General features: G+C 40.7%; 1 protein-coding gene across 1 annotated transcript in view; it reads right to left on the bottom strand.

Annotated features, from left to right (window-relative positions):
* Window positions 1-23,329, bottom strand: part of HS6ST3 (heparan sulfate 6-O-sulfotransferase 3) — a 304,259-nt gene extending 280,930 nt beyond the window's left edge. The window contains exon 1 of the mRNA XM_074562850.1: window positions 22,487-23,329. Coding sequence (XP_074418951.1) covers window positions 22,487-23,055 — 569 coding nt within the window. The 5' untranslated portion in view covers window positions 23,056-23,329. The remainder of the gene's footprint in view (window positions 1-22,486) is intronic.
* Between the last annotated feature and the right edge of the window lie 2,412 nt (window positions 23,330-25,741).

The raw sequence follows: 25,741 nt of genomic DNA on the forward strand, positions 1-25,741 counted from the left end.
GATGTCTGCTCATTTCTAGAAACATTTGTACTAAAAATGATTAGCTCCTGAAACTGTAATGATATTCTCTTTGTCATCAAAAGAGTAGATTACTATGAACATTAGTTCACTCTGCATAAAAAAACCTGTTCAATATTTTACTTTTTATAATCTTTAAAATTACAGAAAAGCAATGTCATTAGCTAGTATTTCAACACTGATTTATTTCCTGCTCAATACCATAAATAATGTCCAGAAATAGAGAAAAGATAAAAAGTGATCTGACAGCTAGTTTAAAAAAATAGATCAAAACCATTTCCTACAATTTTCTCTAACAAGAAAATAATTGCTGCTATTGTAAATCAACTAGACCTTTGAGAAGTGGTTTGCAAACCTTCCTCTGAAAAATCAGTGATTCACATAAAGTTCTTGCTGCTAATATCACCTGCAAATCAGTGAAGTCTGAGCCGCTGCTCATTTTACTGAAGGTCAACACTGCCAGTTGCCTTTTAGTCCCTCGCCAAAACAGTTAGCTTAAAACAGAGATTTGCGCAAATCTGTAATTTCAACACCCCCCAGAACACTGTCAATATCAAATTAGCTGTTCAACAAAGCATAGGTTTAAAGAAGCTGCTCCTCAGTCATTTTTGACTACTTTATCCTACTTAAGAGGATAAAATTGTGGAAGACTTATCAAATAATCTGAAGCCCATGGTTCTGTGATATCTCTGAAGCAGTTAGCTGAGGGTTTTAAGAAGAGAGGGATACACAGATCTTGTCTTGAAAGTAAGAGGCAAATCATTTTGACTAACTGGTAAATTATTTTTGGATCACTGTATGAATACATCAATTAGAAGGTGAGTATACCTCATATTGTATCAAGGAAACAAAGTAAGAGTAAACCTAAACTTCTATATTTGAGAAGAGTTTCCTTCCACTGGTATCACCAGCGGTGATCTCAGGGTGGCCTTTGAATCTTCATAGCATAAATTGTAAGTTTAATTAGTGTGATTTGCTCCAGTTGAAGCATTTGAGTCAAGCAGTCTGAAACACTGAGATAAGGGGAAGTAAGCAATAAAGTAGTTAAGTCTGCTCCATGACCTGACCTTCCCATTTATTACCATTTCTCAATAGCAACACAGGACTATGGGAAGATATAGATAAGCATTCATTCCATCTTCTGAAACGAGGAGACGCTGCTGATGTCAAGATTTTAAATCCTACCCAACTGTGGAAATTTGCATTCTCTGCTACACATAAATATTTAAAAACAAACAAACAAAAAACAATACAAACAAACAAAACAAAAAAACACCAAATCACTGTCTTTTGAGGAAGTAATTTCCCCTTCCCTTTCACCCAATAGCCAGAAGATGCCAATGTAGGATACATTATTTGATAGGACTGTGCAGTATATGTGACCGAATGGCAAAGGCATGCAGCAGGGACACTTACACAACCGTAAATAAAACACTGTGTGCGCTGGGGGAATAGTTTGCCTACAGGCTAGGCAATAACAGACATATTTAGCATTTCCTAAATTAGAACAGCTTAACTTCAGAGAGTTTCATTTACCCATGCCTATAAACGTGAATGGCCCTTAATTCCACATAAATCAGAAATAATGTTTTTCTTGACTTGTCAGCATTGGAACACCACTCTTTTGAGAGGTTCTGCCTCCTTAAAATACATCAGCAGTGTGTCGGTAAACACCTAGATACATTTTCTCTGTGCCAGTAGGGATTTCTATTGTTGTTGTTCTTGAGAACGACCTGTGATTTTGTCATGTACTCACACATAACCATCATCTTTTCCTCGACTCTTCTCTGATTAAGAAGGTGGGGGGGTGGAACAGGGGGGAGGGAATAGGGGTTCTGCCACTGTCGGACTGCTGCTACGAGGCAGCGTGAAAGATATAGGAGAGCTATTTCATTATGTATGCAACAACTGTTAATTGATTTATCTTTCATAATAGGTAATATTGTTCCTTCTTTTCTGAAAGTCACAAAGCTGGAGTTTGTTAATGGGACTGAATGGAATCTTTCTAAATCCTTCCCAGATGTGCAAAACAAGTAACCATGCTAAGACAGTTAAGGTAAAATACTTTGTAGTCAGCAGTCATCCTTCCACCAAGATGATGCCTAGGTGTATCTTCTTCAAAACCAAAGATCAAATAACCTACAGAAAAGACTAATCTATGAGAATAAAATCATCCTCAAGTTTAAAGAAAACAAAGTCTCAAGTCCCACAATAAAGCATTCGTGTAATTTTTGCATAAGTAGGGTATGATGTAATTAAGTTTACAACCACTAAGGTTGTTAGTTGTTGTAGATTTGATCAATTCCTCCAGAAATCTAGGAGAAGAGAAATTGTTGCAATCAGTGGAAGCATCAGACATTCATACCATCAACTGTAGGTACAAAGTTGCCTTCCATTAACATCAAACAAAAAGGTTTCGTAGCGTCATTACACATTAAAGACATCAGCACATATGTTGCAGTGGAGAAAAGGAAACAGAGCAAGGGATTTCTCACCTAAATTCCTGAGAAACGTGAAGAAGCCTTGTACTATCACTCCAGCTCTGGAGCTGCTTGCCCACCTGCCCCTCCTTGGCTGTTCCCCCTGCAGGCGATTCAGCTGGAGAGAGACACACAGTACCAAACAACACAAAGAACAGCTGTGTCTGGAAAGCAGCAGCAGCAAAGTACCTTGGCCCTTTCTCTCTGCACCCTTCTTTAGACTGTGAGTAGCAAGTCACCTTTACATAAGAAAACAATAATCTACCCTTATTTTGACAGGGCCAAAATCAGTCTCAACCTACTTTCAACAGAAAAAATTGAACGAGACTTCATTAGCTTAAAATTTCTTCCTATGCACTTCCAAAATAATAATGACTTCTTTTTTGTAACAAGTTCTCCACAATACACTTCTGACCTCTTCTCTCCAAAAATACATGCACATATATATAAGAAGAACTTAGGAGGTGCAAAGGAATATGAGCTGACATAATCCAAATAAAAGACGACATAAATGCTTTGATCAAAGTTACAAAGAAAGAAAAAGTCACTTAATAGCTGTAAAAAATGTGAAGCCAGTGGGGGAACACTGAGAGTAAACAAACACTATTTTCCTGTATTTAACCGGTGTAAATGGTTGAGTACAAGCATCTGTGGGCAAGCACACAAGAGAACAGGAGTGTGGTAAATCCACATTTAACATTACACTAAAAAGATACGAACTCATGTTCATGCTTTACAGAATTTGGTATCTTCATTACTTCATGAGGTTACATTTTACAGAACACCATAAAACTCTGTGCAATTCATAAAATACCATGTGACAAAGAGACTAAAACAGACGTTTTAGGCAGTGAGTTAGTGGAGAAGGAAGGAGACTTCTTCCCTAAACGCTGATCACTCTTAGCCATTAAAAATACAGAAAAGAAGCACACAAGTGACAGCGAGGGACAGATGGCAAGTAAGGAAGCTACAGGGCAGCTAAGACTGACAGTATTCTTGACAGCTTCAGAAAGCAAAACCACAGTCAAGCCTCAAAAGGAGATTTTCTTTGGGAAGCTGAGGAAAAAATCATAAGATGGAAAACGTAGATTGTCTCTAACCGAGCAACCACTGGGAGAGTGAAGAATGCGCAGGGTTTGAAAGAAGGACTAAGGAAAAGCCAACACACTTGAATGACATGCGAAGCAAGCAGTAATTTGTTTTCCAGCCTTACAACTAACTCTCCCTCACCCTGAGGTTTTCCTATTTTTTATCCTGGTCAGGTTTGTTGTGCTCTAATAAAGTCTTTAGTTTCAGGAATTGAAAAGTTTAATCTCTTTTGGCATGCTCGATATAAAAATGGTGCTGGGGATGCATAGAGGAAGTAATTCCACCTAAATGTGCTGTCTCATTCAGGGTCCTAAGAGATTGCACTGAATTTGTGGAAAAGAAAAATAAAAAAGAAACATTTTTTAAAAAGCCTTGTAGTTGAAGATTTAAAATTACAGTTTCAAGAGCCAGTGTAGTTTATCTCAAAAAAGTGCCAAATGCAGGTAAAGGATTTCTTTGCTTTATACATATTTAAGAACTCACAGGTAATATTTCTAAGCATTGCTACCGTATGTACCTATGCAAACAGCTGTACCACTGAATAAAAAGCTGTCAGAATTTGCAGATTCAGAACTTCAGCTGAATGGGATTTACCACAGCAGATGTATCTAAGCACATCTTTTTATGTGCAAGTACTTTTCATACCGACATCTCATCAAGCCAAAAATGTCTTTTCATTATGGAAAGGATTAAAAGGTGCATATACATGCAGCTCACAGAAATTTCACATGAAGTTTATTGTATTCCATGATGATTATTTTGATTCGATGGATTTATAATCCATCTATTGCAGTGCAATTGTCTGCGTAAGTCTGAGCTTGAGTGCTATATGGGTAACCACCGGCAAGAAACTTGAAACTGATGTGACAAACTGAGTACCTGTAAGGCGTGAAAGAATTGGGGCATGCAGAAACTTCTTGTCTCTTTCCCTCGAGACTTTGCATTTATTCTGAAAAGTTACAAGGATTTCACTGCTATTATTTATAAACTGTTTCTCTGTCAACGATTCTCAAAACGACCACTGTCCTAAAAGGACTCTCTTAATGTACAAGTTTTGGATAGGCAACTGATAAGAGTTCAAGGATTTGAGTTATTTTTGAAGACAGGAAAAATATGTTAGGCTCACCTATTGTGAGTTTTAAAAGCTGGGAAGAGCAGTAGGCTTTTACCCTACCTCTGTGTTCTATGGATGCTAGTTCAATTTGGATTGAATTGCCTGTTAAAATAAATACATAAAGTTGTAGTCAGTTTTCAAAACTCTTCTTAAAGCCTCCAGCAGTCTCTGTTCCACTTCACTGCCAAGCCACATACATCCTTCTGCTCTATCTCCCCACTCAGTTTCAGATCTGAAAGGCCCCAATCTCTCAGTAACATCCACAGCCTTACGTCCATCTGCTCTGATTCCACCCCTGCAATCCACTTATCTTTGCAATGCAGTGCATCCCATGCCCTTTTCCTTTCTCTACCAGTCCTCCCTCACACACTCCTAAAAGAAAAACAAAAAAACCCAAAAAAACCCAACCACAACAAAATAAGAGAAGAGTTAAAGGTACTGCAGCAGGACAAACAACCCAGAGCTCAGAGAAGAAACTTTAATTTACAACCAGCATAAGCACCACACTGCAATGCTCCCTTGAGAACACTGGCTTGCTATGATTGCTGCACAAGCAGTAGATAAAGTTAGTTAGTTTACAGCACGGACTTCTACACAACTTATAATTGTATCTTTGCAACACAGTCACATAAGCATCAACATTAACTGAGAGCATTATATTGTTGGAAAACTGTGCAGGCCATTAATCTGTTCTGAATCAAACAGAAGAAAAAGTCAAAGCTCACTCTAGTAGTTTTTCAATAAGAAGATACTGCTGCTGAAGTTCTCATTGAAGAGATTAGTAGATTTAAGGTTAGAAAAGATCTGTGGCAGTCATTTAGCCCAAAATTCTGCTCAAAACGTAGTCTATACAGACTAGAGCAGGTTGCTCTGGGCTTTGCCCAGAAGCTTTAACTACAAGGATGGAGATGCCACAGTGTCTCTGGGCAAACTCTTCCATTGTTTGACCACTCATGGGAAAAGAGCTTTTCTTCTCACCTAGCTGAAGTTTTTCATTTTCCAACTTACATTCATTTCCTCCTGTTTTATTGCTGTGTGCATCCAAAAAGAGTCTGGTTCTGTTTGTCTACACACTCCCACTTGGAAAACGACTCTTATCCTTAGTTTTGGGTTGCCCATAAACCTGCTGAGACCAGACTCTGTCCCATCACCCAGGTCATTAATACTGACCTTTAAACCTTAAGCAGCCACCAGCTGGACTTTGTACAGCCACTCACCCCCACTTGCAGCCTAATAGGCAGCTCCCTATATTGCCCTGTCACCTAATCCATGTCTCACCCATGTGCCCCAATAACCCTGTGGGAAAGCGTGGCAAAGTCCTTGCTAGGGTCAATGCGAACAGCATCCACTGCTTGTTCTTTGTCTGCAGTTCCTTGAATTCTCCTTGTCACGCTTCTCGAAGGGGAGTATAATGTCATTTCAGAGCCCGTACTGTGTAAGCAAAACTAGGACGGTTTGTATACATCACTACACATTTATCAACAAAGAAAGCCAACTGTCAGTTTATCACTTACATACCTAAAAAAGTCTTTCTACAAGTCCTCACAGCCAGCTTTTTCTTCACAATTCATAGTATCATTATCCTCCAGTATTTGTCTTCTTTCCAGACGATATCCCTTTACGTTTATTTGTCAGCATTTTAGAAAATAAATAAATGAACATATTAAAAATAAAACAGAGGAAGAATATTTCTCCCCCATGACATGACCTTTCTTCTCATTTTATAGCAGCTTAGGTTCCCACAGAGCTTTTAATGGAAAGCCTTGTTGAACAACCTTGGCAACCTAAGCAGACTACAACCACCGGACTTGCCTTGTGAACATGATTTTTAACTCCTTTCCAGAATCCTACAAGATTATTCAGGCACTATTTCTTATTGCAAAAGCCACATGGTACTCCCACCATGTTGTATTAGGTAACTATCCACTAATTCTATTCCCTGTAATAGTTTCTCCTAGTTTTCCCATTGCAGATGTTAAGCTTACGGGCAAGTAGTAGAGGTCTTTTTAAAAATTACTTCCAAGTTTTCCAAATACCAAGTTTTAAGCAGGACATCACATCCGCATTTAGTAGTTTGGTTGTTTAATTCTTGAGCTCCTTTAAATACCATCTGGTTCTGGCAACTGGCACCTTTAAATACCATCTGGTTTATGTCTTTTCTTTTTCCCCCCACTTTTTTTTTTCCTGAACTTGTTCTATAATCGCTTCTACCAACACTTCAATTTGAAGAGTGATCTGTTGATACACCTTCCATAATGAAGACCTTCCAGATCAGAAATTCTTCAAAGATGAACACCGAAGCAACAGGTAAAACAGCTTCTTTTTTGATAGAGCTTTATTTCCAATCAGAGGATTGAAGGAGAAATCATCTATTAGTCCTACGCATTCTCTAATAGGCTTCTTGTTACCAGCGTTTTTCAAAAACATTAATTCTATACCTTCTGCAAATTGTTCCTCAATCATCTTTCTGAACTGCATTGCATTTTTACCTTATCCTGAAAGAATTTATGAACCTTTGTGCTTTGCTCTTGCAGACAAAACTTGACCTTTTAAAAAAAATGGTGAAAACTGCTTTGTGTAACTACCTCTCTTACCCGGCTGTTTAGTTATGCCATGCCAGTTTCTTTTTGGACTTAGTATCTTCAACGGGTGCATGCATTTTCTCCAGGATGCGGCATCTTCAAGTAGTTCCCATGCCACTTACAAGAATTTTACTTTTAGAAATTGTCTTCTATATGTTTTTTCTTTTTAAGGAATTTTCTCTAAAAAACAAAACCCCCAAAGCAGGGGATTTTCAGAGGTAGAACTGTTTGATCCAGTAAGAAATTTAAATACATTTTACAGAACGACTGTTTGGCAGAAACACTTTGAACCAGATCCTGCAAACAATAGTCAAAACCAAATAAAAAATTGTTTCTCCATCTTCAAGTTTGCGGGCTAAGTGCTCCATGAAACACTCACTGTGCCTAGCAATTTAGTCTCCACATCAATCATTGCTGCAGCCACTGCCACTACCACTACCATGCAGGAACCAGGCTGACCAGGGAGCAATACAACTAAGAGGCCTGAAGAGAATGAAAATGCTCCAAAGAGAAGGAAGGGGAGGAGAACCACTGTATAATAAAGTCAACTTCTGGGCATTTATACACCACATTGCTCATAGGGCTCCAGGTCCTGGAATTAGATATTTGTCATTTTTCTTGAGATGCTGTTTCTCTTAATTTCTAACCCATGAAAGAGTTAAAAAATTGTAATTCAGATACTCGATGCGAACTGAAGAAGCAGAAAGCAAAAAAATCTCCATTAAAAGATAACATGAAAGCATAAGCTAACTGCTTAAAATTAATTCTCAAAGATTTTAGAGAAATTAAAATTTGACTATGAGATTGAAGAAGCCACTGCAGAGCCAAAACACCTGCTGAAAATTGACTTGGTAGAGCTATGTGCATTCCTGTGTTTTGATGCAAACAGATGTTCTATTTGGATCTCCTTGCTTATTGCTTCTATCATGAAATCACTTTTCCTTCTGTGTACCCCAGGGGTATCTCCCTCCCTACTTGTACCTAAATTCTCCTCTTTACTTCATACCTTTCTAGTTCCATCAAACCATCGCCTTTTTTTCCCCCCCAGATTACAGAAGTATTAGCAACCCTGCTTCTTTCCCTCTGTGGCAGGGGGACAAAGTCACGACCTATCTACCTTGCTTCATCTGCTGGCAAGGACTCCCCTCCTTGGGATGAAACTGGTGGCTCACCCTGCAGAGCTGGGTTTCAGCAGTGCCGACCGACAGCTGATAGTAAAGCACAAAATTTTTCTGCCAGCTCTGTCAACACTAATCTTAAATACCTTCTTCTCCAAGACATCATAAAAACAAAAGACTAAAGCATGCGCCATAGAGACAACTTGCAATTGCAATACTTTATCCTAGGAGAAACTGAATACAAATCAAAGGGAAACAAGTATAAAAGCCCTCTGAGCAGCAGCTTCAGGGAGCAGACAGAAACACAGGAGTTACACAGAAATGCATCTTTTCTGTCCCCTGTCTCTTCAGGTATGGGGAAAAGAAGAGTTATTTTTCCTTATCGGTTTTTGTGTACTGCTAGGAACAGAGGGAACAATAAAACAAAGACTTTAGGACAGATTAAAATAGTCAATTCTGTTACCCCTTGCAAGGCCAAACACCTAGAAAACCTACAGCAGGGCAGACAAGCTCAACAGAACTGAGCAATTCAAGCCTGCAGTTTGTCAAACAAGTCAAACAGAGATGAGCACTACTCCAACCAGCTCAGTCCATACGCAAAGCAATCAGGTACAACGCAAAGGAGATGAGTCACACAAGAAAAAATACATAAATATGAATACTTCCTAATTAACTCGATTTTTATGTTTTGTTTGGGGTTTATTTTTAATATTTTCTTTGGAACTATCTGATAATGGACTGAAATACAAGCAACAGAGCATGAAACAAGAATGATAAGCATCCACCATTCCCACTACTCTCCTAATCAAAGCTGCAGTTCTGTGCGGCCGCACTTAAGCTTCCCAGTCAATCTGTTTATCAGATGCAGTCCATCAGTTTTACTATTTCTCTATAGCGATGCCCAGCAGCCATTTAGATGCCTGCTACTAGCCCATATCACAATGGGATTCTTTATCCCATTGTCAGATATCTGGCAATTTGATCAAAAGGAAAAGAGATATACACTAATACGAAATAATCTGCAGATGTCAGAGGCAGTACTGCAAAACCTAACATACATTTACATGCTCATTGACCTGCCAGCTTTGGACAACGGATGCAGGAGACCAGAGATCAAAAAGAAGCCTTTGCTTAAGAAGGCAATGCATTACAGAGGACACGGGCTTTTTAGGAAAAGCTATTTTCATTTACTCCTTTCGCTTAGGCAGCCAAATTCTCTATTTGGAGGAAACCATTTCAATGGGCATTTTCAGGTTTTAAAAGCATGTTAAAAAGGCATAAATGCTTTAACACAGTTGAGATTAAGTTTGTGATTCAAGTCTTTAAATGGAGACTTTATACCTTGACTTCACAAAAAAAAAAAGTAGAAAAAAATGCATACACACACAAACTAATTATTTCAGTTTTCTCCCCGGTATCTTAATAAGTAGACTGATTAAGAAGATCACATCTTCTGAATTTTTCCTACTTAGGTTTTTTTTTAAGAATTTATAGTCCACTTAAAAGAAACGTAAAGGTATAAACACCAGTTCTTTGCCTCTGTATTTGTTCCTCTTTTGTGGATTCTGTATTTGCCTAGAGACAATTTTATAGAGAAGTTTTGAACCTTGCACAAAAGAATCTTAACCTATGTTGAAAGTTCATTCCAATAACTCAACTTTGGAATAGGAAAAAGAAAGGCAAAACAGTTATCTTCTTTTATTATACAGTCTGGAAAGTTATTTCGTGTTAACACATGACAATTAAGGTTTTACACTATAATTTAATTGTGAACAGTTTAATAAAGAAAGGTATCACTGTAGATGGAAGTTAAAGAGCTCTGAAGAACACTGTCTGCGCTGTGAATATGGAAAACTATAGAAGTGTTAGCTTTCTGGACAAAAATAATTTGCATAGAAATGCTTGACTCAACGTATCCTGAAACTGTATAAATATTACAGAACATCAAGAGTCCAAGTATTAACAACAACAAAAAGACAAATATGTGACCATGTCTTATTTACTGAATTGCTATTCAAGTTCTATTTTATCAACTAAGCTCAGCTTAATAAGAAAAAGCTGACCCTCCCTGGCACCAAAGAAGCACACCATCCCAGTCTTCAAAGAAATGTACAAAGGAATGTATTTACAACACATGCTTGAGACCAGCTTTACATAGGATGTCATGGACATATCAAACATTTAAAAAGTTACTGCTGGTAATAAGTTGTTTCTTTTGACAAACTAAAGTAATGCACACAGCGAAAAAATCATTGTATCTATCTGTCGTGGTTTAGCCTCAGATGGCAACAAAGAACCACGTGCCGCTCGCACGTGCCTTCCTAACACAGGAAGGATCGTAAGAAAAGGCAAGACTCTTGGGTTGGGACAAAGGCAGTTTAACAGGACAGTAAAGGGAACAGGCAAACAACAACAACAACACGGACAGGGGAATATACAAACGCGACTACGGGACCGCCGCTCCCCGCCGCTCGCCGACCGGCCGGACCCGGGACGCCCCAGCCCGCTTTTAAGCAGCAACTTCCTGCCCCCTCCCCCGGCAGCTCAGGGTGGGCGTGGCTCACATGGCATGGAATACCAGGAAAAGTTAACCCTATCCCCACCGGAACCAGGACACTATCCTTTCTTTATTTAATAATTATAGCTTCTGACCCTGTTCAAGGAATTCTTAAATTGAAGAACAGGGAGTGGTTAAAATATCTACATCAGCATGTTGCAGCATCTTATCTGTTGTAATTTTTCTACCCATTGTCCATAAATAAAAAGCAAACCTCACACTTCCCTTCAAGAAGGAGGATTCAAGGAGGTACAGGCTGGTCAGTCTCACCTCTGTCCCTGGGAAGGTGGTTAAGCAAATTTCGCTGGAGCAGTGGATGTTGTTTGCATTGACCTTAGCAAGGACCTTGCCACGCTCTCACACACTGTCATTACAGCCACCCTGGTGAGATATGGACTAGGTGACGGGGCAATATAGCAAAGTGGCCTATTGGGCTGCAAGTAGGAGTAAACAGTGGTACAAAGTCCAGCTGGTGGCTGATTACTTGTGGTGTCACTGAAGAACTGACAGTGGTGCTAATGCTGTTTAAAGGTCAGTATTAATGATCTTGATGATAGGATGGAGTCTGGTTTCAGCAGGTTCATGGGCAACCCCAAATTGGAGAGAGTGATCAATACTCCAGAAAGCAGCGCTTCTATTCAGAGCAATCTCAAGAGGCAACAGAGCTGTGTTGATGGGAACCTCATGAAGATCAACCATGGCAAGTGCTTTACTGTGAGGGCAGTGAGACACTGGAACAGGTTGCCCAGAGAAGTTGTGGATATCCTCTCCCTGGATGCATTCAACGCCACGCTGGATGGGGCTTTGAGCAACCTGATCATGGAATCACAGAATGCTTAGAGCCAGAAGGGACCTTAAAGATCTAGTTCCAAGTCCCTACTATGGGCAGGGACACTTTCCACTAGGTCCCAGTACAGACCCCTGAGGAATGACACTCATCACTGGTCTCCACTTGGACATCAAGCCTAGTGGAAGGTATCCCTGCCCTGGCAAGGGGGTGCAACTAGAAGATCTTTAGGGTCCTTTCCAATCCAAATCATTCTATGATTCTAAGTAAAAGAAAAAACTAGCACCCAAGGTGAAGTAAGAACACATGAGACGACAGGCTGGGCACTGAGTGGCTAGGACACAGCTCTGCAGAAAAGGGGCTGAGGCTCCTGGTGGACGCTATGTTGAATAACAGCCAACAATGTGCCCTTTGCAAGTGAAGCAGGCTAACCAAGTATTGGGCTATGCCAGCAGGAGCTAGCCAGCAGGTTGGGGGAAGTGATTTCCCCTCACTCCCCCATTTAGCACCCGTGAGACAGCATCTGGAGTGTTGTGTCCAATTTTGGGCTCCCCAGTAAAAGACAGATCTTGGTATAATGGCAACTGTCAGCAGCAGGCTGCCAAGATGATCAAGGGACTGGGACATATGACACACAAGGACTGGCTGAATGAGCTATGTTTGTTCAGCCTGGGGACAAGGCAACAACCAGGTAGACCTTATTCCTCCGTTATTTTCAGGTGGGATGTTCAGCTTGGGGACAAGGCAGCAACCAGGTAGACCTTATTGCTCTGTTATTTTCAGGTGGGAATGCATAGAGAAGTCATAACCAGACTCTTTTTGGATACACACAGCAATAAAACAGGAGGAAATGAACACAAGTTGGAAAATGGGAAATTTCAGCTTGCTGAGAAGAAAAGCTATTTTCCCCTGAAGGGTGGTCAAACACTGGAAGAGGCTGCTCAGAGACACCATGACATCTCCACCCTTGGAGTTAGTCAAAACTTCTGGGTAAATCCCAGAAAAACCTGCTCTAGTTAGACTGACTTTTGAGCAGGGGTTTGGGCTAAATGACTGCTAGACGTCCCTTCCTACCTACAAGATTCTATAATAAATCCAAATGACTACTAGTAGAGAACAATATGAAATATTTCATAAAGTTACTCTTCTCATCTGAACCTTGTTAAGTCAGCAACAGAAAAGCTATAGCTTTAGCCTGACAGAGGCTTTTCTGGCATGAAAACAAAGTTTTTGCAGTTACAGTAGTTGTTCGTCACTCACATTTGAAGCTTCTTGGAAAATAACGGTCCTACTCCCATCACTAAAAATTAAGGTCTAGTTAAAGGATGAAAATATTATGTGACAACTGTGCTACTGGGGATTTACAGTGTAGGAGCTGAAGATGCTTAATTTAACATTTGGGTCTCTTATTACAACACTTATCTGACTTGAAAAACCTATGCCAAAAAAAGAAAAGACCCATGAAGGACAGGAACTCAAACTAGCTGGTACTTGAACTTTCTCATTATGTCCACATCTTTTTCTTTCAGCAAGTATAAAAGAACAAACAGAGAGCTTTAAATCCTAAACCAAGTTTTATTTGGAAAAAATTGACTCTCAAATTGCAAAATTTTGATCTGTCCTTCACCTCACAAGACTGTAGATTTATTTCTGCTCCCTGCTCTCTTCTGCTTCTTCCAGACTTTGCTTTCACTTTGGGCTCACAGCTTATTCCTACACTGTTTCTCTTCTTTCCCCTTACTCTGAGGGGTTCCCCAAGAAAACGCTATCAGTTGCCATTCCACCCACCCCCACGTTCTGAACCATAGCCTGTGTGCAAAGACACATGGAAATAAAGTAAAAAATTGCAAGTAGCTACTTTTGAGTGTGAAAATACACAAACACATATACAAATGTATTTGCTACTTAAACAAAAGCCAGCTCAAGAAACAAGCTAGAAATAGGCTACTTTGTTAAAAAAAAAAAAAAAAAAAGCTTTTTCCTACATTACTACCTCTAAATTTTCATTTAACATACATTTAAAAGCACAACGTGCCCAAGTCTTACAAATGGAAATCTTCATGTCAGCAAGCTCTTCCCATTGACATTATTAGACTTTAGATGAGAATTTGAAAAAAAAAATAAAATACATTCTTGTCTAGTATTTTGTGAAGTATGCCTCCTTCTTTCACTGACCTTGCTTTCAAGTTTGCTTGTTTGCAGAAAGTAACTGGTCTCAGAGAGGTCAGCTCCTCCACATACCCTGACATCCTGAAGTGGCCATTTCCTCACAGTATACCTACCAAACACCACCAGGAACCACATGGCCAGCATTCTCATCAACAAAAGGTACACTTCACAGAGTTGGAAAGTATAGTTTCAAGTCAATTATGAATATCACTGTTTGTTTCACCAATCCTTCACTATTCTGACTTTGGAAATTGAAACTGCATCTGGTCATTGCTTTCCCCATGACAGCATTATTCTTCATATGGCATTCAAAGTTTCCCTACTACTAAGCCAGTGTGTTTGGCATCTCCATCAGTTTATAGACACTCAGAGCCACACTTCAACCTGCATTAATACACTTTCACAACTGACATACAACTTCATTAATAGAACACTTCATGTATGTCTGAAATCCACTTTACATTCACCATTTTCTAACATTACTAATTTTTAAAGAAAATAAGAGGCTTAAGACATTAAGTTTAAATCATTAAGTAAAATCTAATCCCCCACTCCATTTTTTCTAAGATGACTTTAAGCTGTGGGCCAAACTCCAGATCTTTATAGAAGTTTACATGAGACAATCTAACATTAAGTTTCAGAGCAGAACCAAAGTCCTCAGAGCTTGAAGATAAAAGGCCTGATCCTTACAAGAACCCATTTTATACCTTTTAGTCAATACTTATTGAGATGTCAATACAATACAATTACACTGATCATGTAATAGACCGTAAGTAGTTCCAGAGTTACTGATTTTGCCACTCCGGAATTTGTTCCAAAAGACCCATGCCATCTTGAACAAACCCAAAAGTAGTTCTGTTGTTAATTCCAACCCACTCCACCCCCCCCACAAATTAGTAGTTTTTTCAAAGCTAAATCATTTTATCATCTAGGCAGTGCAAATTAGACCCTTAATTCATACAGTCAGCTTCCTACATAGCACTTGAAAACCTTGTTCAGCAATAACAGAACTTTGAAGGGAGTTTAAGTTACCTTCTAAGGCCACCAAGAACATTAAGACATCCAACGTAGTTTAGCACTAGAAGTTTGGGTTATAAATACCTCCAGAGGCAGCAAATTGAATGCAATATTAAATACATTAAAGAACACAGGTTCCCTTACTTTCATCAGGTCTCGTTCTGCACAGAGAGCAGCAGAATCTTTGTTATTAGCTCAATTCACTACCATGGCTGCATCAAACTCTGGGAGGAAATGCTTTACTCTTGCTGACTTAGAAGGCAACATATGAAAATTGCCAAGACACCTGAACAGAAAAATCATTCTGTTCAGCCAGCTCTCTACACTTTCCATTGAGCTTCTTTGTGATCGCTACAGCTGAGCTGGCAGAGATTCTTCTTCTTCTTCTGCAAAGCGTTCTCAAAAAAAATCAAGAGTAAGCTCACAATTTTATCCCTATTTTTGCCACTGTCTGGGTCTACAGATTTAATCTCTATCAGTGTGACGGCATTACACAGCAACTTTTCTCACTCACACATAACTTTTCCCATTTCACCTCAAACAAATACATACCCCAAAGCTATGTAAGAATTTAAGGAAGAGGATAGGAAATTACTCTAAATTAGGCAGCTAGTTAACAGAAATTAAAAAGCATCTTAATAACACAAGAGAGTTACAACAGCTGCTATGTCTTATAACACCATACAGCCCTAGGAGATGCTATTGACACTTCCACTTTCTTTTTCTCTCCCAGGGCTTCTCTGTCGGGCTCCTGCACAAAGAAGAGAACAGCTCCTTCATTTTAAAGAAAATCTTATTAGACAGTATATTTTCCAGAATGAAATACCAGAAGCCGCCAAAAACCCACCCCAACATGATGTAACAAACTAGATTAAAAAGGAACCAGCAAAGAAGTAAGCAAATTTACTTGCGTAAATTGCTAAGTTCTCTTCGAGACAATGAGAAGAACTGCTGCTACGGTGACCATTTTCATAAAATGCACCTCTCTGTCTCAAAATTTACTGAATTTCAGAGTTATCTGTAAATTACAATGATGGATGAATAAAAACAATCAATTCCCAACTGAATTAGTGCCGATCACTGTTTTATTAATACTAGCAACTAACAGTAAACACAAGTTCAAGTCATTTTTGTAGTCACCAGCAAGGCAACCTAAGATTTCTATTGCAGCAGCTTCAAAAGTCTGAAGACAAGACTTATCTTTAGGTCAAAAGTTTTACAGAGCTGTGACAACCCCAATGCTAAAGAGTTCGTCCCCATCAATCATTTGCAGGGAAAATCTCACAGGAGACAAGTACAGTGCAAAGAGTAGTTAAGGAGAGTTGCTAGATGTTGCCACAAGTTCTAAGACAAGTTATCTTTAAACACATAGAAGAAAAGATTAGCAGACAGCATTACTATCTCAATCACGCTGGAGCAAATAAGTCTAATTTCCTTCTAAAATACAGTAATTGGCTTTGAATAGGAACAGTAGGAAGGAAATGCTTTTTAAAAAAAAAGTATGACTTTAGACAACATTTTTAATTAGTGTCATAAGCCAGAAAAAAAATGGTCTAGAAAAAAAAAAACGTGGCATGGCAGAACTCCCTGGAAAGCAATTCTGAGAGTTATATCAAACAAAAGGTTTATTACAATGGGATTTAATTCTATTCAATGTTTGCATCAACAATGTGGATGCTGAATACAAAACACATTTATTAAATATGCCAACGATGAAAAGCTAGGAAGGACAAAATTAAAATTTAAATCAATTTTACAAATTAAAGAAACTGACGGAAGAGGAATGAAATCCAGTGGGGAGAGCACAAAACTCATGTAAAAAGACACTGGGAAATATAAGTAGTTGTCTTTAAGAAAATGAATAGCGTCTAAATCCGAAGCCGAACAGTCAATGTCAGGCAACTGCAAAATAGGCAAACATCACTGAATTATACAACCACAAACACAACTTTCAGAATAAGTTAAGTAATCTTTTTTGCTTCACTTTGTACTACATTTACAAACAAAATACTGTACCTTTATTGAAGCATCACATTTCAAGAAAAAACCCGATATCAATCCAAGGAAGAGGAACATTAAAAATGGCCTACAATAAATACAGAATGATCTGGATTTGGTTACACTTTAAGAAGGGAAGGTTGAAAGAGGACTTCCTAAGAACCAAAGTAGCTAGCAGGCTATTGCAGAGAAAAGGGGATCAATTTGTTCCCGGTTTCTCAAAAGACAGAAGATGCAATGGGGTTACAATTTAAGTTAATAAGATTCACACTAAGCACTGGGGGAAGACAACACCACTTTCCAATAGTAAGGACAATGAAATGCTGCAGCAGATTACCAAGGTTCTTTTAAAGCATTCCACTCTGGAGACAGTTAAGGAAGGAAAAAAAAAAACCCACTGTCAGTAGCAGGACCTCAGGAAATTGTTCAATCCTTGTTGTTCTTTACATTTATAAAAAAACCAAACTATATAGAGTTTACTGGCTCTAGCATTCATTTCAGTAGAAAATATCAAGGTATAGTAGAGAATTTGTGTTTTCCTCCCTCCCCCCCAGTTTAAACATTTGTGGCTTTTTGTTTTCTTCTCCCCACTACCTTCAGTGTAGTCTTAATTTTCAATTAATGCTCTTACATTTTTACAATGATCATAGTTACCATGGCTGCAAAGAATGGAGTCCATCTTACATTATTATTGCTAAAGCTTTAAAAATACTCAATAGTCAAATAAAGGACTGCATAAGAAGAAAAAGGAATCCTACTAATAATTTCTATTCAACCCTCCCAGTTCCATGACTCATGGGTTTACTGCTGGTTTATCCTTCCAGAGAATAATGGAGCACACAGTAAGTTAAACAGACATGAGGAAATGGAGAGTATAATGGAAGCAAATTAATGAAAATCAATAGTTTCGAAGACTAAACTGCACTGATAATAAAGCTCATGGGGTTTACACAATTAGACTGATTTCACTGTTTCGTATAAGAAAATTAGACAACACTTTCAATGCAGTGTTCTTTCAAGTGTGTAGTTTAAAAGATTACCTTCCTAGTTTAATCAAACTTGTAATAAATAATAATGAATAATTATTAATTATATTGCAGGCACACCAGCAAGGGAGAAAGTGTGCCTCGATTAGGACTTCTAAGGTCCCTTCTCAATCCCTCATACAGAGTAGAGAGACAAAGGAAGCCCCACCTCACACACCACGTTTTACCCGGTAACCTAACAGAGGCACACAATCCATTTGGACAATGTCTATGCAACATTAGATGTGGAGTTCTTGTCATCTAGTTTTAGATACCAAGTGCCAATTAGCCATTCCAGGCTTCCCTTGTAACTGGTGAAAGGAAGAACTACCCCTCCAGAAGACAATTCAGCAGGTCTCAGACACGTCTTAGATCCACCAAAGGACTGCCTGCTTTATTCTGTTTCTCCCCACCATCTACAGAGGCAGTCTAAAGTCATTCACTCAGACTTGAGACCAACTCTTCCCTGGCATCCCAGGTTAAACATCTAACATTTCTCTTCCCTTTCTTTCCTCAAGTAATGTTAGCTAAGACTCCATAGCCTCAGCTTCTTGGCACCTTTGAAGGAAAGCTAAGTTCCAGAGGTGGAGCTAAACAGAAGCATCATCAACTTCAATGACTTCCAGAGAGGGCAGAGCAAATACACAGGGAAATAAAACACTGTTACTTAAAAAAAAAAAAAAAAAAGAAAAGAAAAAAAAAAAAAGAGAAATTCCACACCAGTCTCAGTTACCTTCTGTTGTAACACCCATTTTTGTAAGGCAGAGTAAGTAACACAAGTTGTAGACATAATGCATAGCAAGAACTCCCCTGTTAAACATATGGGGGGCTGTGCTACTGATGCAAGAACTTCCATACGAACCTAACTGCATCTTCATGGAAAAAGTCCTGATGCTTTACTTATACTAATTATTTGCAATGCTGAGCTGAAAACTACACTAATAAGAATTTAATTTAAAAATACATCAGCTGCATACCATTCTCAATAACCTTACTATCTGGACAGCAACTTTTGTGAAAGTGAAAGCTGTACATTAGTATGAAAAACTAATAGCCTGGCTCTGTAAACACTTAAGCAGGTGTTTCAGCAGAACATCTCAGATCCTGAAAATTGAAACATATGCAAGTGTTTGAAGAAATAAAGTCTAAAGTTATTGTTCTGTTTTTAAAGTAATGTCATTCAAAAGAATAACTTTGATTTTTAACAAAAAAAGATAGTTCTACAACTTCACAATAGCATCCGATACATTGGTAACAAAGAACTTTTCAAAATGAAATACCTAAGCTGGGACAAGGGCACAGGACACTTCAGACCATTAAGTCACACTGAGGTAAGGGTCCAGCGACATCAAAACTACAGCTGGCACTTCAGCTTAAAGAAGTTCAAATTGCTGGGGCACAGCAGCAATTTCTGCCCTGTGCTCCCTCCCTTGGGACCTGAGGCTGCAAAAAAACAACATCAGAAACAGGAAAAGCCGAGATAAAGTCTCTTCAAAACTTTAATGAGATTTCAGAAGTAAAACATCTTTAAACACACTGCCCGTGAAAGACAAAGAACCCAGGGAGAGATGAGGTAGTGCTTCATACACCTTCTAAGAGACCTAGGACCATCATCCACTCCCTCCTTTTGCCACCTAGCCCCTTCCCCCATGAATTCTAATTATAGTCTCTCCATTGACTCTTCTGAAGACGTGTGCTAAAAGGTAGGACTTAATCTAACTTACTTATAACAAAATAGCAAAGAAAATACTTCCAAAAGCCACTTGTTTAATTTTTACTTATGTTACACTATTACCAGCCCTCTAAGAAGCAAATTTTCAGAATGTGGAGATTTATACTCTAAGTCCCTTATTCCCTCTATGTAGTAAGGGGCAGACTACACATACAGAGGACTGAAAGAACAGATTATATTACTAACATCCTGCTATGAAGGGAACAAAAAAAAAAAAATCTGAAATACACTTAACATCATCCTCACTGCATCAAATATACGGCACAAGAGATCAAACTCCTTGGTACCAAATTCATAATATGTTTTGTCCCACTGCCCTCCTAGCCACAAACAAAATTCATTGTCAGATATTTAACCAATTTAGCCTAATTTTCTGACTCCATAGCTAGAAGGGAGAAGAGAAAAAGATGAGCTATTCAATAAAGTCTAATGCCTCAAACATTCAGAAGCTTTAAAAGATGACTTAAAAATAATCACTGTGCTTTACATTAGACTCTTATGCTAGTTTCTTGCCCGTTTTAGGCATACAGTCTCATTCTCAATTCTCCGTTCAGACATTAAAAAAAGACTTAGATGCACGCCTCCAATATTACAGTCCTCCAGCAAAGTACTTTAGGCTTGATTCCAACTTTACCAGCAGCAAAGACAATTCGTACTTCAGGCTTATCCAATTCATTTCACAGCTCCTTGAAAAACTGAAGTCAAGCTACATGACTATAAAGAGAAAACAAAGGGAAAAATGAAAAGGTATCTGTCCAGCACACAAAATAATACAAGAAAGAATGAGTATTAGAAAGGCGCAACAAAATTATTCACAGCACTTTCCTCACTTATATAAAGACAAATCAAGAAGTGCAATGTCACACTAACCAAATCATTCACTAACTAAAAAAAAAAATTAAGAAAACGCTATTCAGCTATAATGGTGAAATGTCACCACACGTCTTTCTTCAATCGAAATAATTATCAACCAAATAACCACAATGAACTGCTTTGTAATTCAACTCGAAGTTTTAAATTTACTTAATATAATCATGTTTTTGTTTAAAAGTACTGAAGCCACTACTCCAATTTTACTGCCCACTTGTAATCTTCACAATTCAATTTAACACTGAGTTATTTACCTACTAATATTCTTCATGACAGAGGAAAAGGGGACTTCAGTGGCAGATTATGTATTTTCAGCCATTTCTACAAGTATTACTCTTCTTCCTTCTCTCCCTGGTTTACATTACAAGTTTACTGAATATTCCTTAAAGCTGTACAGTTACCACCAAGTTATTTTGTCCTTGGAGGCATTCACAGCATTTCTATTCCATTAGCACACAAATGCATACATTTTATCTCCAGCTAAACATTTTTCACAAAATTGTATGAATTACCTTAACAGCATTCTGCAAGTACAGTCCCAGTCCACAACCATCAACAATAAATTCAAATTATCCTGACTGGAGTCACGCCAAATGTGACTAGCTTTGAGGTATGGGAGAGACTTTGATGTTCACATCAAATAATCTTCAAATTGTTCAACAACAATAATAATCAACTCTACTGTCTTGACTAATAGGCCCTGTGAAAATGAGTCCACCTATGTCATAGATTGTACGTGTTTTTAAGTGACAAGCCACAAAACACAATGTGTGAGTGGACCTACTGAAAATTTAAAGTTTACAGACTCATAAAATTAAGATGGATAGTGAAATGAAAGAAGTTACTTGGATAACTACCTAACTAAAAAAAAAAAAGTTTTTTTCCTAAATACTTTACAGATGTTGAAGTCACAATCATTACAGTACAAAGGTTTAAGAGAGAATTCAGCTCATAACTTCTTAATACGCATGTTGAAATCTATCATCCAAATAAAGACAGGATCTAATATTAGCCTGAAAATCTTGATTTAATGGTAAATAAATTAGAAGAAAGCCCAAAACTTACTGAATCACCTAGAGCTATCTCATATCAAGAAAGATCAGCCATCTGACAATTTTTCCATTTTAAAAACAGAAAAGACCATTTGCACGACCCAAAAAAAGCGCAATAGAAGATAACAGGCAGAGAGGCAGGATGCATACAAAAATCAGAAGTTTTGCCCTGTCCTCCGATCATCCAAGGACCATTAACACTGCAGTTTTTGCTAGTACTGCATTCCCTGCACAGAGCCTGGCTTTCAGCTCGCACATAGAGCAAGTGCTCAGTAACACGAAGCAGAGAACCAGTCTACCTGCCAACAAGAAACACGGGAAAAAGAGAGTTTAAGGGCTTCTGAATACTTCAAACTCCACTAGTTGCATCACTCAGCAGCTGCAGCAATCCATTAGATTCTGCAGAGGCACTCTTCTTATGCAGAAGAGCACAGCGTTTTGTCTAAAACAAGTTTCAAAAGGACAAACAGATAGGAGAAACTTGCATTAAAACGAGTAGTTTCTCTCACGCTAACCCTGTACAGGAGGCAGCTGCACAGGCGCTACGTGGAATCAGCTCAAATTTGAGGTGAAGCGAACGCATCACAGGTAACAAATAGGGAGGGGAATAGCCCGAACTAGAACCTCCACTGGAAGAGAAGTCCTTTCACACACAGCCCCCGCCGCGTTTGCTTCTCAGTGACGACGGCGGCGGACAATTCTTGCCAAACTGCCGGCGAGCGGGACCCAGTTACAGGGAGCCTTCCCACCGCGTTGGGAAAGGTGGGATCAGGTTTCGAGCGGGTGGAAATCAAGCCGCACAGGCGAGACCTCCGAGCACGCGTGGGTTTGCCCCCATCACCCCCCGCCACCTCCTCCCCGGGGCGGCGGGCACTGACCTGAGGGTGCGGTTGCCGGCGCAGCCCCGGCGCTCCATGGCGGCGGGCACGCAGCTGGTGAGTTCGGTCCAGTCGGCGTGCAGCCCGCAGCTCCAGCCGGTGGAGAAGCGGGAGAAGAGCCAGGTGTCCTTGTCGCCGCCCGGGCGGTGGCAGGCGCACTTCTTCTGCCCGGCCCGGCAGTAGCAGGGCTGCTCCAGGCGGATGTTGCGCACCAGGTGCCGCCCGAAGGTGGTGCCGCCCGTCTTCTGGATGTGGAGGAAGACGATCACGTCGCGGCCCCGCATGTCGAACCGCACCCGCCGGCACAGCTCCCCACGCGCGAACGGGAACTTGGCCACCAGCCGCGGCAGCGCTGCCGCCGCAGCCGCCTCCTCCTCCTCCGCGGCGCCCGCCACCACCTCCTCCTCCTCCCGCTCCGCCGGGCCCCCCCCGCGGCGGGCGGCGGAGGCCGGCGGGCGGTGGGGGCAGGCGGCGCCGGGGCAGGCGGGCGACACGTACTGGTAGACGATGAGCAAGAAGAGCAGGGCCAGCAGCGGCGGCAGCAGCCACCTGTTGGAACGCTCGTCCATGGCGATGCGCGGGGGCAGTGCGGCGCGGCCCCGGGCTCAGGCGCTACCGGGGGCTGGCAGGGCGGCCGCCCCCCTCGGATCCCGCAGCCGAGGGGCGCACGGCTCCCTTCCCGACGGCATGGTCCCCCTCAGGAGGCGGCGGCTGGCTTCGTCCCGCTCCGCTCAGCGCCCGCCCGAAGCCGCCATCCCGCTCCTCGCGGCTGAGGGGGAAAGCACCTCGCGCCCTCCCCGGCACGCGCGGACGGCAGCTCCTGAATCCGCGCTCCGCCGGCAACTCTCCAGCCCAAACACACCGCTCAGCCCCCGGCGGGGAGGGGCGGGGCGGACCCCGCCTGCCAGCCAATGGGAGCAAAGCCGGCCGGCCGAGTAGCCAATGGGCGGGCCTAGCACGCCGGCTATATGGCCAATGAGAGCGGGCAGCGAGTGAACGGGGGGGGTGTGGGTTGGCTGGGAGTCGCTCCTCGCTCCCCTCCAGGTATCGGACGGACGCCGATAGGGTGAGGGGGGCGGGGGGAAGGCGACATCAGCCAATGAGGCGCCGAGGGCGGAGCGGAGGGAAGCCAATGAGATTGACACGGGGGCTCCGCCAGGTGAGCGGGGGTCGCGCGACGCCGGGCCGGTGCCGGCACGCGCCCGCGGTCGGTCGCGGCGAAGCCAGGCGGGAATAGATAACATCGGGGTTTGGTCTTTTTTTTTTTTTTTTTTCTTTTAAACTCCTTAAAATTCCATTATTTTTGCCTTGGGGGAACGTGGGTCTCATAGTGCTTGCGGTTTCAAGCCTGTGTTTGTAACCCCGGAGTTCCAGTGTTTCAAATAAGTAGGGCAGGCAGTGCTGACTGCGGCACGTGTTAATTACCGTTATGGCTTGAGGAACCCACAACACTTTATTGTCATTAAGACAATTATTCTATCACCCGATGACCCCTCCCCACCTGGGAACGGGAATCAGGGGAAAAAACCAAGGAAACCCGAGGGTTGAAATATAAATAGATTTAACAGAATGAGACTAAATAATTAACATTAATAATACTAAAGAACCAGTATCGATCCCGATACCAATATGAAATACACACGGATTACATTCAGCCAATGCTGTCAGCAGGAGGCTGTGCACTCCCAGCAGGGGACAGCAAATGTCGGACACCGCGAGCGCTGCGGGTCCGGGAGGAAGGGAAGGGATCAGGGGTCTGGCACCGGGGCAAGACGTTCTCAGGATCACAGCCATCAAGGGAGAGAGAGAACTCCTCAGCAAACTTTCTAATTTATACTGAATGTGATGTTCATGGTATGAAATAATCCTGTTGGCCAGCCTGGGTCAAGTGCCCGGGTCTCGCTCCTCCTCATCCCCGCACCTGGCAAGGCTCGAAGCACTGAGACCTTGAAACCTGCATACCACAGCTGGCTGTAAAGTAAATATTTTCACCAATCAGACACTAGAGTTTTCTAAAAGTGCAGTTTTCCCAAGCATTAGAAGAGACCTTACTGAAAAGTAAAATTACTGAAAGAAAAATTAATCCTGTGTCGCTCAAACCAGGACAACTACCTAACTATACATTAAATGATCTGCAGTGCTGGTGGCTCTTGGGGGTCAGTTGAAGCCTCCAGAGCACAAAGTCCCAAATGCTTGAAAGTTTTCTGAGGAAAACTTACTGTTCCCGAGGCAGCAACATCTATTCCCCAGCAGCTACTTTATCAAAGTTTCAAGAGTTAACTCTTCAAGCCCCTTCACATATTTACAAAACCTCTCAGGTTGAAACTGTGTTGTTTCCCTATTGAAAAAATTATAATTTAATAGAAATTCAAATATCTACCTTAGAGGTCACATCTAGCTAAGCAGTGCTTTGTCAAACACTCTTTTGTCTGCAATGAGTTCTCCGTCTTTTTTTAAAAGTCTGTCACAAACACTTCATATCCAAATACAAGCCTCGTACAAGCTCCTGGATTATAATATATTAATATGCAAAGCATTTCATGTTAGAACTGATTGCACATCGTGGTTATTTAATTACAGAATGTCTTTATTTACTGAGGGATTAATTAGATATCTGACAGGGCTAAAGCAACTTTCTTGCTCAACTCTAAAGACAACTTCACCTCTGGAAGGCTCATAACAGAAGAATAGTGCCTTCCCATGGGCCATTTAACTTTAAAACTTTAAAGAAATAGTTATAACAATATGTATTTCAAGCTGAAGATTGAAAGTAAGTAGAAAGTAAGTATTTGGACTCTTGGAAGAGAGTATCAGCTCTCATTAAATCTTTCCAGAAATAGTAGAAGTTACCAGAAAATGATCTAAACGAAAGCAGTTAAAACTCTAAACGTTGTGAGATGTTCCAAAAGTTAGAATCATAGAATCTTCATGGTTGGAAAGGACCTTTGAGATCATTGAGTCCAAACATACACACACACAAAAAAACCCAAAAAAAATCCCCAAAAAACAACAACAAAAAAACCCCCAACAACCTACAGTCTCTGCCCTTCAGAGCATGCCCTGAAGTGCCAAATCTAGACGTTAAAGTTGCTACCACAAGAACAACAGCATACACCACCCGACTTCAAATGCATGAACGTGCTACCCACACATACACATTCCCAGAGTCCCACAGCACTGTTAAAGTACTATGCTGGTAAGAGTAGCAAATTCTTGGGTCTTGCCAAGACATTGAAAGAGATGCAATTTTATCTT

The sequence above is a fragment of the Larus michahellis genome, chromosome 1 (genome assembly GCF_964199755.1).
Source record: "Larus michahellis chromosome 1, bLarMic1.1, whole genome shotgun sequence".
NCBI lineage: Eukaryota > Metazoa > Chordata > Aves > Charadriiformes > Laridae > Larus > Larus michahellis.